At 43.2% G+C, this 14,629-nt stretch overlaps 1 protein-coding gene across 1 annotated transcript; it reads right to left on the bottom strand.

Annotated features, from left to right (window-relative positions):
- Positions 1 to 233: 233 nt before the first annotated feature.
- Positions 234 to 13,194, bottom strand: LOC135552711 (zinc finger FYVE domain-containing protein 1-like). Its single transcript, XM_064984503.1, has 11 exons — positions 12,993 to 13,194; positions 7,314 to 7,818; positions 6,702 to 6,922; positions 6,372 to 6,478; positions 5,582 to 5,690; positions 5,232 to 5,329; positions 4,871 to 4,988; positions 4,391 to 4,561; positions 3,899 to 4,088; positions 3,313 to 3,411; positions 234 to 3,063 (listed from the first exon to the last, which is right to left on the bottom strand). The coding sequence occupies exons 1-11, from the start codon at positions 13,110 to 13,112 to the stop codon at positions 2,831 to 2,833; spliced, it is 1,971 nt and encodes a 656-aa protein (XP_064840575.1). The 5' UTR covers positions 13,113 to 13,194; the 3' UTR covers positions 234 to 2,830.
- Between the last annotated feature and the right edge of the window lie 1,435 nt (positions 13,195 to 14,629).

Raw genomic sequence — 14,629 nt, 5'->3', positions numbered from 1 at the left:
ACTGCTTTCTAGAGCCAGTACTGTTGGTGTCTGCCTGCCTATCCTCCTACTTACTGGCTCTGCTACTTGTGGTGTCATCTGAATGTACATTAGCAGTGCCCTTAGAGAAAGGTGTAGGAAAAGCAAATGATGTAACTATATGTATTATTCCCATATTCTATATGCAGTATGAGATTACATTTACTTAATTGGGAGGGGGAAAAAAATACATCCCACTGGTCACACAGTTTGAATTGTATTTTAATTTACCTCTTTATTTAGGTTGTTGGCATGACGTTGACACAATGACATTGATTCAAACATACCATTTTAGTATCAACATTGAAACAAGGTCAAATAAAATGTCATATGAATCATGTGAAATTCAACAATTTCAACCACCCCAATATACTGTATATTGAATACAGGATGTGGAATTTAAAATGCAATTTCAACATATACATAGTTCTGATGATTAGGTTGAAATTAGATTGATGAAACATTCTGTTAGTCAGGTTAAGTCATTGTACAAGTTGAAGTTTTACCCAAATTTCAATGTTTATAACGCTGGTTAAAATGAGATGAAAACAGTACTGGTTGACTTTTTGCAAATCCAAATGTATTATCCACGTCAAAATAGGTTGACAAATGAAGTTGATTCAACCAGTGTGTACCCAGTGGGATAGCTTAAGTTATTAAAAATTCTGACAAATCTGATAAAAAAAAATTAAAAAAATCAAGATTGTCATATACACAGAATCTGATAGTCTACACACATGGAATAAAACAACAATTGGTTATAACTATATAGAAGGCCAGTATTGTAGGATCCAGTACTTTGTAAAGATAATGTCTGATGGAGAAATGAAAATCCCACATCAATGGACACTGGATAGATGAGATTACAAATAATCTGTGCTTTTCATCAGCAAGCAAATCAATTCGATTTCTTCCAAAAAAGAACACTATCATAAAACTGGTCGTTTGGTTCCAGGATCCCTGCTAACAGTCCATCATGACATGTTCATGTTGCTGTCAGAATCATCTCGTCTTTATCTCAATTTGCTTCCAGACTATAATTTATTTAGATATAGCATGGGTTAATATTAACCTTGCCTGACCGACCTTGGAAACAATGTTTAACTCTTAAATTTCCATCTCTATAGTACCATACATAGAGTGAAAGGTGCCTAGACGAGATCACTTTTTCTGACCAATGCAAAATTCACACATCAACGTCATTATCATGGACAAATCCAAGTAAATGTCAATAGAAAACAGCTCAAACAAACTAAAATGCAGCTAGTGTACTGTCATTCCAGGCTCAATGTATGACGGGACTGAACTGAAGTTGGCTAGCTAGGGACACGAACGTTATCCAGCCTGCATAGCAACCATTTTGTTTAGCAGAACAGACGACCGTCCTTTTGCATAGCAACTACGCAAAAAAAAAACATTAACGACTGGTTCGCATCTGTAGCAACATGACCGAAAGAACCAAGCAGATTTCTGCACGCACTATATCTTCTGGTGGAAGAATGACATTTTATATATTCACTTATCAAAATAAAGTTAATGTAAATATGTGAGTCATTGTTATTTTAATATGTTGGTAACACATTTCTAAAAGCAATAAGGCATGCAAGGCAGTGCTGCATCATGAATAGTCACAGGCAAATGGGTTGACTCCGTTGTAGCGTTGGGCCGAACAACGCCATTTACCTGTGACTGTATTCATGATACACCACTGCCTCTTGTGCCTTATCACTAACTAAACCCTCAGTATTCATTCAAATGATGTGCTTGTTTCAAACATCAATGGATCCCTAGGGTGCCCCCCTTTTAAGATAAGCAGAGCCTAAATTAACATACTATACCGCTTTCACACTAGTGAGCCGAGCCCAGCAGTACTGCACTGAGCTGGTTAACAATCCACCCGAGTTGATGGAAAGGACACTGTCAAAGGAAAAGACGAGCCAGGAGACAGATGGGATCAGCACGACAATGTGAAAAAGGGTACTAATGTAAACTGGAATGTCTGCATGGGACATCTTTATTAATTTTCCTGACTCAAACCATGGCGCGCACTGCCTGAGATCGCATCAGGGAGGAAGATCATGTTGCGATGTAATTTCCTGTGTCTCCTCTTTGTCGGGTTACCGTGGTTACACGCCTGTTACTCCTTGACGTTGTCTGAGGCAAAGGCTTGGCTGGCCACTACAACCCACACCTGAATTAAAATCTAACCTAACTCATGAATGTTCAGCCATTCCCAACAGATAAGAACGATATTAAGACTGCCTCTGGTGTCTTATCACCAACTAAACCCCCAGTATTCATTCAAAATGATGTGCTTGTTTCAAACATCAATGGATCCCTAAGGTGCCCCCCTTTTAAGATAAGCAGCACCTAAATTAACATACTTAAGACTGCCTCATGTGCCTTATCACTAACAGAAAAGTTGTTGGGCTAATGTCTTTCAGTGCCGGCAGTGGGTAGTTTGGGTTAGGGGGGATGGGGGTTCTCTCAGTCTTCTACACTCAGTCAATTACAACGGTCTTGGCGTTCCAGTTTTCAGAAGTCCAGTTCTTGTTCCTGGTTTTAGGCCGTCGATATCAGATGAGGCAGTCCCATGTTTAGAGTGCTACTCCAGGACATCAGTCGAGTGCCAATCTAGGACATCAGTCGAGTGCCTTCCCCATAGGACAGGGCTCATCTGGATTTCTCTCTTAAAAAGGTCAGTGGCTCACAGTGCACAGGGAAACAAAGATAAGCAACATGTAGTGTGCCGTGGTATCCGACTAGATTTCAGATGCCCGGCAGAACGGTGTCCCAGGTCTCTGCCCTGACCTCACAGGCTGCCCTTGCGGATGGCGCAGCCGTCACAGACGCGGACAGGGTGGTCCCAGCCACGGGAGGGCACGGGGCGGCTCTTGGAGGAGCAACCGCTGCAGACACCCTGGCCACACGCCCGGCAGTGGTGCTTGGACATACTGGGGGTGAAGGCTTTGCTGCACCTGTGGCACTGCACAATCTGGGGGTCGGGGACCCAGTAGTCAGGCCGGGCCACTCCTTTCACAAAGCCTGGAACATGGAGGACAGAGAGAAATAAATAGCTCTCTTTATAAAGTAGTTGCCGTTGAGTCAGAGCAGAGGATAAAGACTGTGTCATCTTTGTGAATATGCTTAAAATGCTGTATCTTGTAGATTACTGTCTGCATATGCTGTAAAATGTCTATGGTTTCCAAGTGTTTTTGTGAATACACAGAGACATGTGTACTAGCTAGCTTTATTTGTGATGCATTTCTTAAACATGACGCTAGCCGTACTCACACAGAGGGTAGTCCACTGCAGTGGTGACCATGTCTAGAGTAGACTGGGCCACCTCTGTCACCCTGCGGGCCATCAGCCCCCGCGGCTCCACCACAGCCACTACAGGACACAGAGAGGGACCAACAGAGCCATCAGGACCACTGGAATACATTTGCTTTTAACCTCTATTCAACCAGGAAGTCCCCTGAGATGAGTCGTCTCTTTCTCGAGGGAGACATGAATGAACACTTACTATTCACATCAAACACCTCGGTTGCCTCCCAAATGGAACCCTATTCCCTTTGTTAGTACTACTTTTGTCCAGTCTAAGTAAGTCAAGTAAGTAGGTAAGTCTTTGGCAAGTAAGCGTTGTCCGACCCAGAACGGCCCACCCTGGTCAAACGTAGTGAGGTATGAAAGGAACCGGGTGCCATTTGGGATGCAACCCTCATTCATTAATTAAAAAATAATAATAATACATTTGACTAAAAACTGATCTTGAATCAGACTAAGGAGGAGGTAACATCAGCTTGTCCATTAACATCCATGACCAAACACTGATCCTAAATCAGACTTTGGGGGAGGTAACATTAGCTGGCATCCTGACCCTGGTTGGTGGTGTCGGTCCCTCCCTGGCGGTGGCAGGCGTCACAGACCCGGACGGGGGTGCTTCCCCAGCCCCTCTCGGGGACGGGCATCCTGCGGGTGGAGCAGGCCTGGCAGAAGCCCTCGCCACACGAACGACAGTGGTGCTTCCTCTCTGCTTCCTCAAAGGGCTTCTTACAGCAGTGACACACCTGGGGGACAGGCACAGAGCACAATAATGATTAGAATGTCAAGAGCCAGTAGTCAGAATTATACACTCACAACCATACCAAACAACTCTGTTCAGTGCCACATTTGAGAATTACAGCCGAGTATTGATTTCATTCACTATAATGATATATTGGGTTTAGAACTAACGCTGCATTGGGTCTATTGCCTCAATAAAAACAGCAATTCTTAGGGCTCTGATATCTGTTCAAAAAGCCTGTGAGTGTGTTGCTGGTCTAGATGCCGTGTTTGCTGGTTAGATGATGCTGTGAGAGTGATGACTCACGGTGATGTCCGTGTTGGGTCTCCAATAGAGCGGGGCCACCTGGTCAGTGAGCCAGGACGTGACAGCCTTGGTGGGACCCGTGCTGTACTCTGACACAGACTGGATCACAAAGTTCATCCCATCCAGCATCCTCTGGGCCGCATTCTGGTGGTCTGTCAGGAAGGCCTCAGACTGGACACACAATGACAGGGAGAGCAACGATCAGAGGGAGGCCATCTTTGAATGCATTTGATATCCATGTTGGCAGTACGTGTTCATCCATTCATAACTGATGATGACCGTGACATATTGAAGTACAGTGTGCAGAGTTGACGTTGCCAGTGAAAGTAACGTCGTCTTTATTAACCTTTGACAGGTGACATACTTTGAAAGTGAAATATATTCCAGAGACTTTGCGCATATATTACAACCTGCTGACGGTTTGCATGTTGTGCCTGTCAGTACAAAGAGGAGTGTGTTGGACTAGGAAGCTCTGCTCACCCCGTCCCAGACGTGTTTGACCTCGGGCCGCACCACGCCGCTCTCTGGGTCCTGGTTGCCCAACCAGTACTGCCGGCTGCGGTAGATGATGCCACAGCTGCCACACTCCAGGACATACCTGGCAGGACAGGGGCACCGTGGTGGGGGAAAGGATGAGAGGGGGAGGAAATATATAGTGAATTGGCTTCGATGGCAGAGTGGATTCCGTGTTTGGACGTGTGTGTATATCTGTGTATAAGTGGTACTTCATTGAATGGATTCGAGAGCCCTGGTTGAAAGAGACATCTTTAATGCCATCGTAAAGGTTAATATGTGTGTGTCTCAGTGTCTGCAAAGAGTCCAGATTACGTCGGCAACTCACCCAGACCAGGCGTACTTCGCCAGCCCAAACCAGGGGTTGTCTGTGGAGGCCGAGGTTTTAGGGATGACAATAACCTCCCTGCCCCCCTCATAGCACCTCTGCGTGGGTAGGACCAGATCAGGGAGAGAGCACACAACATATGATTATGGCTAGGTTCATGCATTTCGCTTGTACTACAAAACTGTTCAACACCATCTCCACAGGATTCAAGCCTATATCGTATATAGAAGAACACTACTGTCAACTTTCTTTTCAGATCACATTAATAAGTCTTTATTGCTTTCAACCGAACGTAATTTCTCTCGTGTCCCATCACAGACATAGACCATATGTGAAATGGAGATGAGGACCTTGCAGATGAGGACCTTGTTGTTGTACTGGTGAGCGTACTGACACAGTCCGTCTGCCAGGTGAGGGACCCTGTCTCTGAGATGGTTCATCCCGTTCTTACAGCGGATACTGAGGGGAAAGAGAACAGGGAAAACCCCTATTCAAATCAGAAGGACGGTTGAATCCATCCATCACAAACCTAACATCCAAGTTACTTGTGTAAAACGTGAAGGTGTACAGAAAATATTTGGCTGAACATCTGTGACTAACGCTCCCATGTTGGTGGATGGCCAAAAGGCGCTTCTCCTTCTCTCCTAGCAGCTTAACATGTTAGACGTGCATCATAACACATTTATAACAGGGACAAACAAGGCTTTATACTCAAGCAGCGAGAGCCTGTTAAACCAATACCTATTTCTGGATATGAACACCAATCCATGTGTTTAGGGAAAATATTTGGTTTCTAATCTAGCTCAAACTTCCCAAGTGAAAGAAGACACTCTACTGTACAGAATGAATACCCATAGAGGGGTATGATATCCATATGACAAACCGACTTCTATGCTTCCTTTGTGGCAACCCACCTGGGAGGGACACATATCCTAGCACTATTTGCTCGTGTGCAGCATGTGAATACACCATTCATTAGTGCACACTGTATCAAAATGTTCTGCAGTGGAAAATGGTTTGCAACGAAAACGAGAGCTTCTATTGGACAATTTCAGGTTAGTCCCTCTCCATTTACTTTTGATTCATGTGATAGAGTTACTCTGGGCAGATACATGCAGCAGATGCAGGTAAGTCACTTACTTGCAGCTGAGGCAGACTGAAGAGCAGGTGAAGTATTCGTCAGGGAAGAAGGAGTAGAGGGGTATCTTGTCGTCAAAGATCTCCCCACAGAACCTGTCACTCAGGGCCTGGAGAGGAGGGGAGAAGGAGAGAGATGAGGAAACCAAGGGGTGGAAAGGGAGGAGTCAAGCAGAGTCATGAGGTCAAAAACAAACAGTCAGTGGGTTTTGGAAAGGCCTATTTACCCAGACAAGCACCCAATTCCCATTAAAATTCACTAGTACTGGCATTACCTGTCTATCAAACAAATGAATTATGCAACAATGCAAAGAGATATCAACACACACAGACCTGCAAGGCGCTGAAGACGATGGCCGGTTGACGGGGCGATCGGGTGGCAGTGTTCCTGACTTGCTGGCGTACAGCCTCCAGGAGCAGAGAGTAGTTGGTCGGTGGAGTGATGGTCTGTGTGCCCACGTACTGCACTGAGCTGAAGGCCTCTGTACCCAGGCCCAGGTCATGGAAGCGCCTCTGGAGCTGAGTGTCTGCATAGCCAGGGACATCTGTTCGCTCTGTGGGGACAAAGTAGGACATCGTCATGGGTTTAGTTCACCCACCCACCTGACTGCTGTGTAAATGGTGTAGTATGTGTGGGTGTGACTGAAGTAGCTGGGGAATCTGTATCTGTGGATGTGTCTCAGACAGTGTGACGGTTAAGTATGATTCTGACCATACATAAGAAAATGCTGGTGTGTTGTTCATTTCAATAATAAAAATGGATGTTATTTATCCCTAAAGGGCTATTACTTTGGGCAGATGAGTCTGCAACAACATGACAGCATATCCCAACCATACCACAATGTGTTGCCTAACAACTCAGGAGCAAAATGTTGTGTAATGCATGCATAGAAACAGATGATTGCATGAGGTGCATGTTAGTGACTGGGCCTCTCCTGTACATACCATGGCCCAGTAGCTGGGTGTGGGTGGTCTCCTGGAACACGATGACCGCGGGCCCCAGAGAGGAGAGGGGAACGTCCATGCCACAGCGGCTGGAGAGGGCGCGCAGCTCGGGGGTGAAGTGCTTCAGGTAGGCCCCTGAGGCGCTGCTTAGGAACTGGAACATGTCGTTGTGCAGCCTCTCGGCCCGCGTGCGGTACACCACCACATCCGATACGGCCAGCACCTTCAGCAGCAGACGCATGCGCTGGTTCTGGTTGGCCGCCGCCCCCAGCAGGCCCTCTGTGTCCAAAGCCACAAGGCCCAGCCCGGGGTCAAAGGCGGCCCACACGCCCACCGTGCAGGAGCTGGGGGACTTGGAGGTGTAGAACACGGTATCCCCGCCAAACAGGATGTGGTTGAGGGTGTGGGACTTTCCATCGCCCGTGTTGCCAAAGATGGAGAGGACCTTGACCCCCTGCATGTCCCCGCAGCCCAGCCTCTCCAGGAACTGAGCCTCATCGTGGACCTGGGTTAATGTTGGAGAGGATCGGAGATCACACTATGTTATAGGCAGCTGTAAGATGTTATGTAGTTTGAATGTGTTAATGGTGAGCAGGGTAAGAAAACCACATAAATAGGACAAAATGGCTCCTACATTACCATTTGGCCTAACAATTATGTTATGAAAGAAGGCAACATTACACTGACTATAGTGATTAGTAGCCACAAGGCTCAACCTTACCCTTATTCGTGACTCAAATTGCATTTCATTACATTGAGCAATTGCATGTCCCCTTTAGCCTTGCGAAGAAAATGTCCCGACGATACTCAAATCATCTGTTTAAATGCAAATACGCCTCGCATGCATTCCAGTTTTTGAAACATTTGAAATTAGAACTTAACATTCATATAAGTGAGAGTTTTTAAAATTATAATACACAAGATACTAACTGTATGACGTTCTTGTAAAGTTGCAAAAAAACTACCAAAGAAATGCATACAAAGATAACCCCAACCCATTCCACCTCGCAGTCAGCCTCCACATCCTCCCTTCACAACCAGAAATCATGCCTCCCACACCAGCAGTGCTGCCTGCCAGCAGTAATCTTCTATGATTTATTGAGAGATTCAAGGGGCTATCATCATTAAGTAAAATATATATATATATATATTTTTTTTTTTACTTTGCCCCAGAAGCATATAACTGCAAGGCACTCCAACATCAATGTGCTTACCTGATGTCGGGGACACAGTGAACAGTTGGGGCCAATTTCAATGTTAAACATTTCCTTGGTGTTAAATACAGTCTGTGAACAAACTTAAAATGTATAAATTGATGGTTCGATTTACAGGATGCCACCATCATATTTATCCATATTCTGTTCCAATTAAAGGGTTGTTCAGATTCAATTAGATCTGTGGACCATACTTTTTAATGGCTAGCTCAGAATGAGCTTTCCAAAAGTTGTTTATATATTATAGAGATCAGTCCTTTCGGGGACCCAGATCATTTTTTAAATAAATCCCATGGTTCCGTAATTGGATTTCCTAAGTTGTGAATACAGAAGAAAATGGGTTTCCTGGTAATGTGTACACTTTCAAATCTTGGAATGTTCTCAAACCATTGCTGTCCATGATATTGGTATGGGTATGGATTCCACATTTGGACCATTGGGGGGTGCAAAAGGCTGCCCTCCAGATCACAAGGCATTACTGTGAAATATTGGCATGCCGTTTTGATTTGCAGTTATATTGCTTTTCAATTTTGCACCAAACAGAAATTGTGTGAGCAATAATAAGCCCAAGGCGTAGTTTACATTATTTAAGAGATACTGTATACTAGTGAAGACCACCTCTTCCAGCGCAATAGGCAACACCATATGTCTCTATACTCAGCCGGGGGAGCAGAAGAATCACGTCTAAACCCGTTTAGGGTGGGACGTAAATACAATTTAAAGTTTGGTACGGATAGTCCTCCTACGTCTTTCCCTCTTTGTAAATTTGTTCATTTGATCACGAATGGTTTACCTTGCCATATACATCTTTAAACCGCACTATGACTTTCATCCCAACAGACAGAACGGGGAACAATGGGAAGCATTGAACTACAGAAATTCAGCGGTGGCTATATATTTACTTTGACAATAGATATTCTGCCGGTTAAAACCACTGTGTTATTATTTCATCTACTTAGGGTTTTTTTCTCCATTCATATTGAATTGATTTGAACATTCTGTTAAAGATTCTGGATATGGTTTTATCTAAGGAAGGAAATATATCTACTCCCAAATACTTAAGATGAGAAATGATTGGTAGAGATGGAGTCCTGAGATGGTAGACCTCAGAAGGAATTACAGTCCTATCCAGGTGATTTGCCTTTATTTATGCTATCCACAAGCTTTTGAGTTCACTGAGAGATTTAGGCTCCCGGCAAGGTGGCTTCTTCTGTTGAGAGAAGAGGAGTTCTTCATTCTTCTAGAAAGGACTTCATCTGGCTTGGTGTGGATTACAATCACAGGTGTACACAGTTCTTTATAGAAGCGGGAGAATCAGATATTGAATCTGAATCAGGGGATTTACTAGTTGCTATATCAGCTAATTGATCATTACTGCGTAGCTTGTTGGCCAGTAAATGACTGGGGTGATTACCATGGAAGTAATGGTTGAGTCTTACTCGACGGATGGCAAATTCTGTTCTCGGTCTTATCAATAAATGAAGTTGTGTCTTGACTTGGGAAAGAGTAATAGATACCTGGTCTGAAAAGAGTGTTTGTTGAGAACGCTGTAACACAGTTAACAACATTTCAAAATCTGATATTTTCTTTCATTGTGATTTAACTCTGTTGCATTATTATTATTTGCAATAAAACCTTTGCTGAATGTGTATTGATTATTATGAATGAATTTAGTTCAATGTCAAATTGATCTCAATATGTCGGATTCTGAAATTTGCAGTGGTAATAAGTGTGTTGGTCAGACAAGCTCACGTCGAATTTCTATTTTCTTAATTAAAGAAACTAGAGGTGTAGATAGTAGTATGACATCGATTTGTGAAAATTATTTATGCCTGTTTGAGTAGAAAGTGTACTCTTTCGTTTAAGGATTATGTGCTCGCCAGGCATCAATGAGGTTGTAATCAGAGAGTATATGCTGGAGAGTCTTGGTTGAGTGTGGATTGTAGTTGTTCTTATTAGATATTTCCCACATGTTCAAAATACCATTCATGTCTGTCCCAATAACCAGATGCAATATGCTGTTCAGAGAATCAAAAAATGTAGGATCATATGAATTTGAAATGTACACATTAATAAAAAGGTCATTTTCTTTCCATTATGGATATATTTTAGGAAAGTGATTCTGCCTACTTGGTCTTCCCCTTAACCCAGGATGGTGATTTTGAGTTTCTTATGTGTCAATGTGATTCTGCATTCTATGAGTCCCTTTGGAGCAGGTGTGTTTCTAGGAGCATCGCTATATCTACATGCTTTCTTGATAGGATATCAAGACAGCTGGAACGTTTAATAGGACAGTTTAAGCTTTTCAAATTCATCCCTCCCTGGACTCTACAGGGGTTCGAAAGCGTTCCACACGGATGCTGGTCCATGTTGACCCCAATGCTTCCCACAGTTGTGTCAAGTTGGCTGGATGTCCTTTGGGTGGGTGACCATTCTTGATACACACGGGAAACCATTGAGCGTGAGAAACAGGCGGCAGGGTAGCCTAGTGGTTAGAGCGTTGGACTAGTAACCGGAGGGTTGCAAGTTCAAACCCCAGAGCAGACAAGGTACCCACTGTTCCTAGGCCGTCATTGAAAATAAGAATTTGTTCTTAACTGACTTGCCTAGATAAATAAAGGTAAAATTAAAATAAATTTAAAAAACAGCCGCGTTGCATTCCTTGACACACTCAATCCGGTGCGCCTGACACCTACCATGTTCAAAAGCACTTAAATATTTCATACAAATAAAATGTGATTTGATTCACATACGCAACCCCTCAATTGTCTCGAGGCTTAAAAATCCTTCTTTACCCAGTGGATTTAATAAGTGACATGAATAAGGGATCATAGCGTTCACCTGGTCAGTCTGTAATGGAAAGAGCAGGTGTTTCTAACATTTTGAACACTCAGTATGTATGTGCAAAAAAAGCATGAAGGTGTATTTGTGCCCTCCATATTCAGCTTCCAACGACCCCAATGGAGCAGAACTGGGATGGAAGTTTAGTACCTCGACTGGTGGCTGACGGCTGTGCTTTTGATAATTATGTCGGGTGCAAACAGGATGCAACGTCGATAAACTGCATACAATATGTGTACATTTTGTATTTGAAAGACCTTGATGTGAAAGTTCCAATGGTTTCCAAAACTATATTGCAAGCAATTATTATTCATGTTCCTAAATGTTAAAACAAGATTGTTGGAATTGTAGTTCATTGATCCAGGTGTGGTCCTGATGTTCAATTGTGAACTCAAGGACTGGGTAGCTAGCCACAGCCTCTTGGGCTCCAGAGAGCTAGGCTCAATTCTACAAGACAGTTAATTAGCTTCAGTCTAGACTTGCGTGTGGCTTGCTGCTTTTAGCAAAACAGGTCTATTTACATACACTAGCGTTGCTCACAATTGTATTGGGTTGCACAAAAACAGTACACAGGAAGCCAGTTATATACAATTAACTGGAAGCCAGATATATACAAGTTATATACAATTCCATTTCAATGGTGCTGGTGGGCAGGATGGTTTGTGATTATGGTAGTGGGACTGAGAAACAGAATATCTAAAGGATCTCATTATTAAACAGGCTTTACAAATGTGGGTCTGTTGAGGACCCACTTCCTCTCTGCATACCTCTAGTCAAAACGATCATTTCGATATTTTGTCTCAAATACCCCCCAGTCGTAGTGACCAACCATCCTAACCACCGGTGCAGTAAGTCAAAATGCAACCCAATATAACTGGGATCAACATGTATGTAATTACACAATCATTGCTAAAAGCTGCTAGAGTGTGGTGCGTTTGCACAGCCTGATTCATTAGGGACTTTCCTGAAAGGAAACAAACAATACCAGGCATGCTGATATACCATAGACCTAGATAGAGGACTAATATTTATATATGTGCCATTATAGTGTATGTGATAGTATGGGAAGCGCCATTGAGGCTACAACCCATAGGAATCCCCACCCAGTTGACTACTTTAAAATGGCGGAATCCCACAATGGCGCTGCCCATGTTAAAACAGCCCTTTGGCCACTAGAGGCCTCTATAATTATCTATGTAACAGACATCAATGTATAATACTCCTGCCCTTTTGAAAACGAACCATCTTTAACGTTAACATTGACTTGCTAGTCATACTTACATGGCTAAAGTTCCTTTCAAGTTAACTGCGCGTCGACCATTTCGACGAACTTGCTACAAAACAAGAATAGCCTACCAGTACTGTTCAATGGCTAACATTACCCCGTCGTAATGTTAGCTTAGGTTAGACGAGGCCCATGTCAAAATAATGAGTAATGATAGCTAACTAACACCGTAGTTGGCTGTTAGTTGTGCCAGACGGGATGGCAACGTAACATGTTTAACTTTATTAACACAAACATTACAACTGGGTAATGTTACCCTTTGGTCAACCAGATGGGCTTTGTTTTCATTCTGCCTAGCCAGTTAACGTTTGTTGCGTGCTAGCAAATCGACGTCGTTACCTGTAGGTTTTCTTGTTCGTCAACCAAAAGAAAACTCCGACCATTTTCAGAGTGTTCTTCTGTTGTTTTCATGTGAGAAAGCGATACCTCCTCCATTTCTTTCATTAGTACTTCGGACATTGTTATTAAACCATCCCTGGCCTGACCGTAGCAGAAACTTCCCCCACTCCGGACAACAACAATACAACGCGTGGATTGGCGAGGGAGGAGCCATCAGCAACAGAGCACGGAAAAGACTACGTCGTTACGCGAGGAGCGTTCTGTCGTATGCTGAGCGGCAGCACCATCTTGTGGTGAATATGCAAGTTGACACGATTAGTGAAAACCACTGAACGCGAGGGAAGAGAGCACACAATTAAATGCTGGACCGTTTAGAGTCGAAATAGAATAATACAAAATCCCCATACGAATCCGTCGGTTTAATCTAGAGATATCTGTTGTTGTTTTTTTGCATGGGCTGCGTACGCTGATGTCAGCCTTCCTTATCTGCGGTGAAAGGTGGCAGAGCTACAGAAGTGTTTGTCAGATCATGAGTCTTCCCGAAAATCGGTCTTCTCACGAAAACATCTGGAGCGTTCAAACGGTTATAACCCATAACTATTATGACCCCTTTGTGGAAAGTAGAGTAGCCTACATGTCGGGTTTGCTTTAGGACGCTCAAAAGACTCATCTGAAGGTAGCCCGGTACCAGTTTAAAAAAATGAATATTAGTATTGTATACATTAAATGTATGTCAATATATATATATTTTTCAAATAATTTATTGATCTTATATCTCTGAGATATAGGAAAGACACTTCAAAACAAACATTTGTTTCCTCGAATATATATATATTTTTTTTTTGATAACTAAAGGGGTCCTAAAATTCTAAATCAAATAGCTAAATGTTCCTTGTTAATCTTAAAACAAATCCATATCTTAGCTTACCTGCTTCAGGTGATAGAAATCTGAACAAACTACCAGTGCTTTGAAAAGGAGATTTAATTTTTTTTTTTTGTGGATATATTGTCTCACATTCCTACCGCCAAAAGGACCAGCCGCACAGACAATGGGCAAAGTACGTTATCTTACTATCAGGGAATGTTTTATTCATATTGACCCTGACTTCTGACATGACCTTTGACCCAAAATGGCAGTTGCTGCCTTGTTGCTTGGTACACCCACTGGGATATGTTTCCATACAAAAGTATGTGGACACCCCCCTGGCTATTTCAGCCAGACCTGTTGCTGACAGATGTATACATTTTTTCATATAAATACTTGTTTTATTTCATCTTTATTTAACTAGGCAAGTCAGTTAAGAACAAATTCTTATTTACAATGATGGCCTACCAAAATGCAAAATGGCCCTGCAAAATGGCCCTGTCATAGGATGCCACCTTTCCATGCTACCTTTCCATGCCACCTTTCCAACAAGTCAGTCCGTCAAATTTCTGATCTGCTAGAGCTGCCCCCGGGCAACTGTAAGTGCTGTTATTGTGAAGTGGAAACGTTTAGGAGCAACAGCGGGTCTGCGAAGTGATAGGCCACACAAGCTAAAAGAACTTGATCGCCGAATGCTGAAGCCTGTACAAATCGCCTGTCTTCAGTTGCAACACTCACTACCGAGTTCCAAACTGCCTCTGGAAGCAACGTC

Source organism: Oncorhynchus masou, chromosome 13 (assembly GCF_036934945.1).
Source record: "Oncorhynchus masou masou isolate Uvic2021 chromosome 13, UVic_Omas_1.1, whole genome shotgun sequence".
In the NCBI taxonomy this organism is placed as follows: domain Eukaryota; kingdom Metazoa; phylum Chordata; class Actinopteri; order Salmoniformes; family Salmonidae; genus Oncorhynchus; species Oncorhynchus masou.
This window is presented reverse-complemented; position numbering and strand designations above follow the sequence as displayed.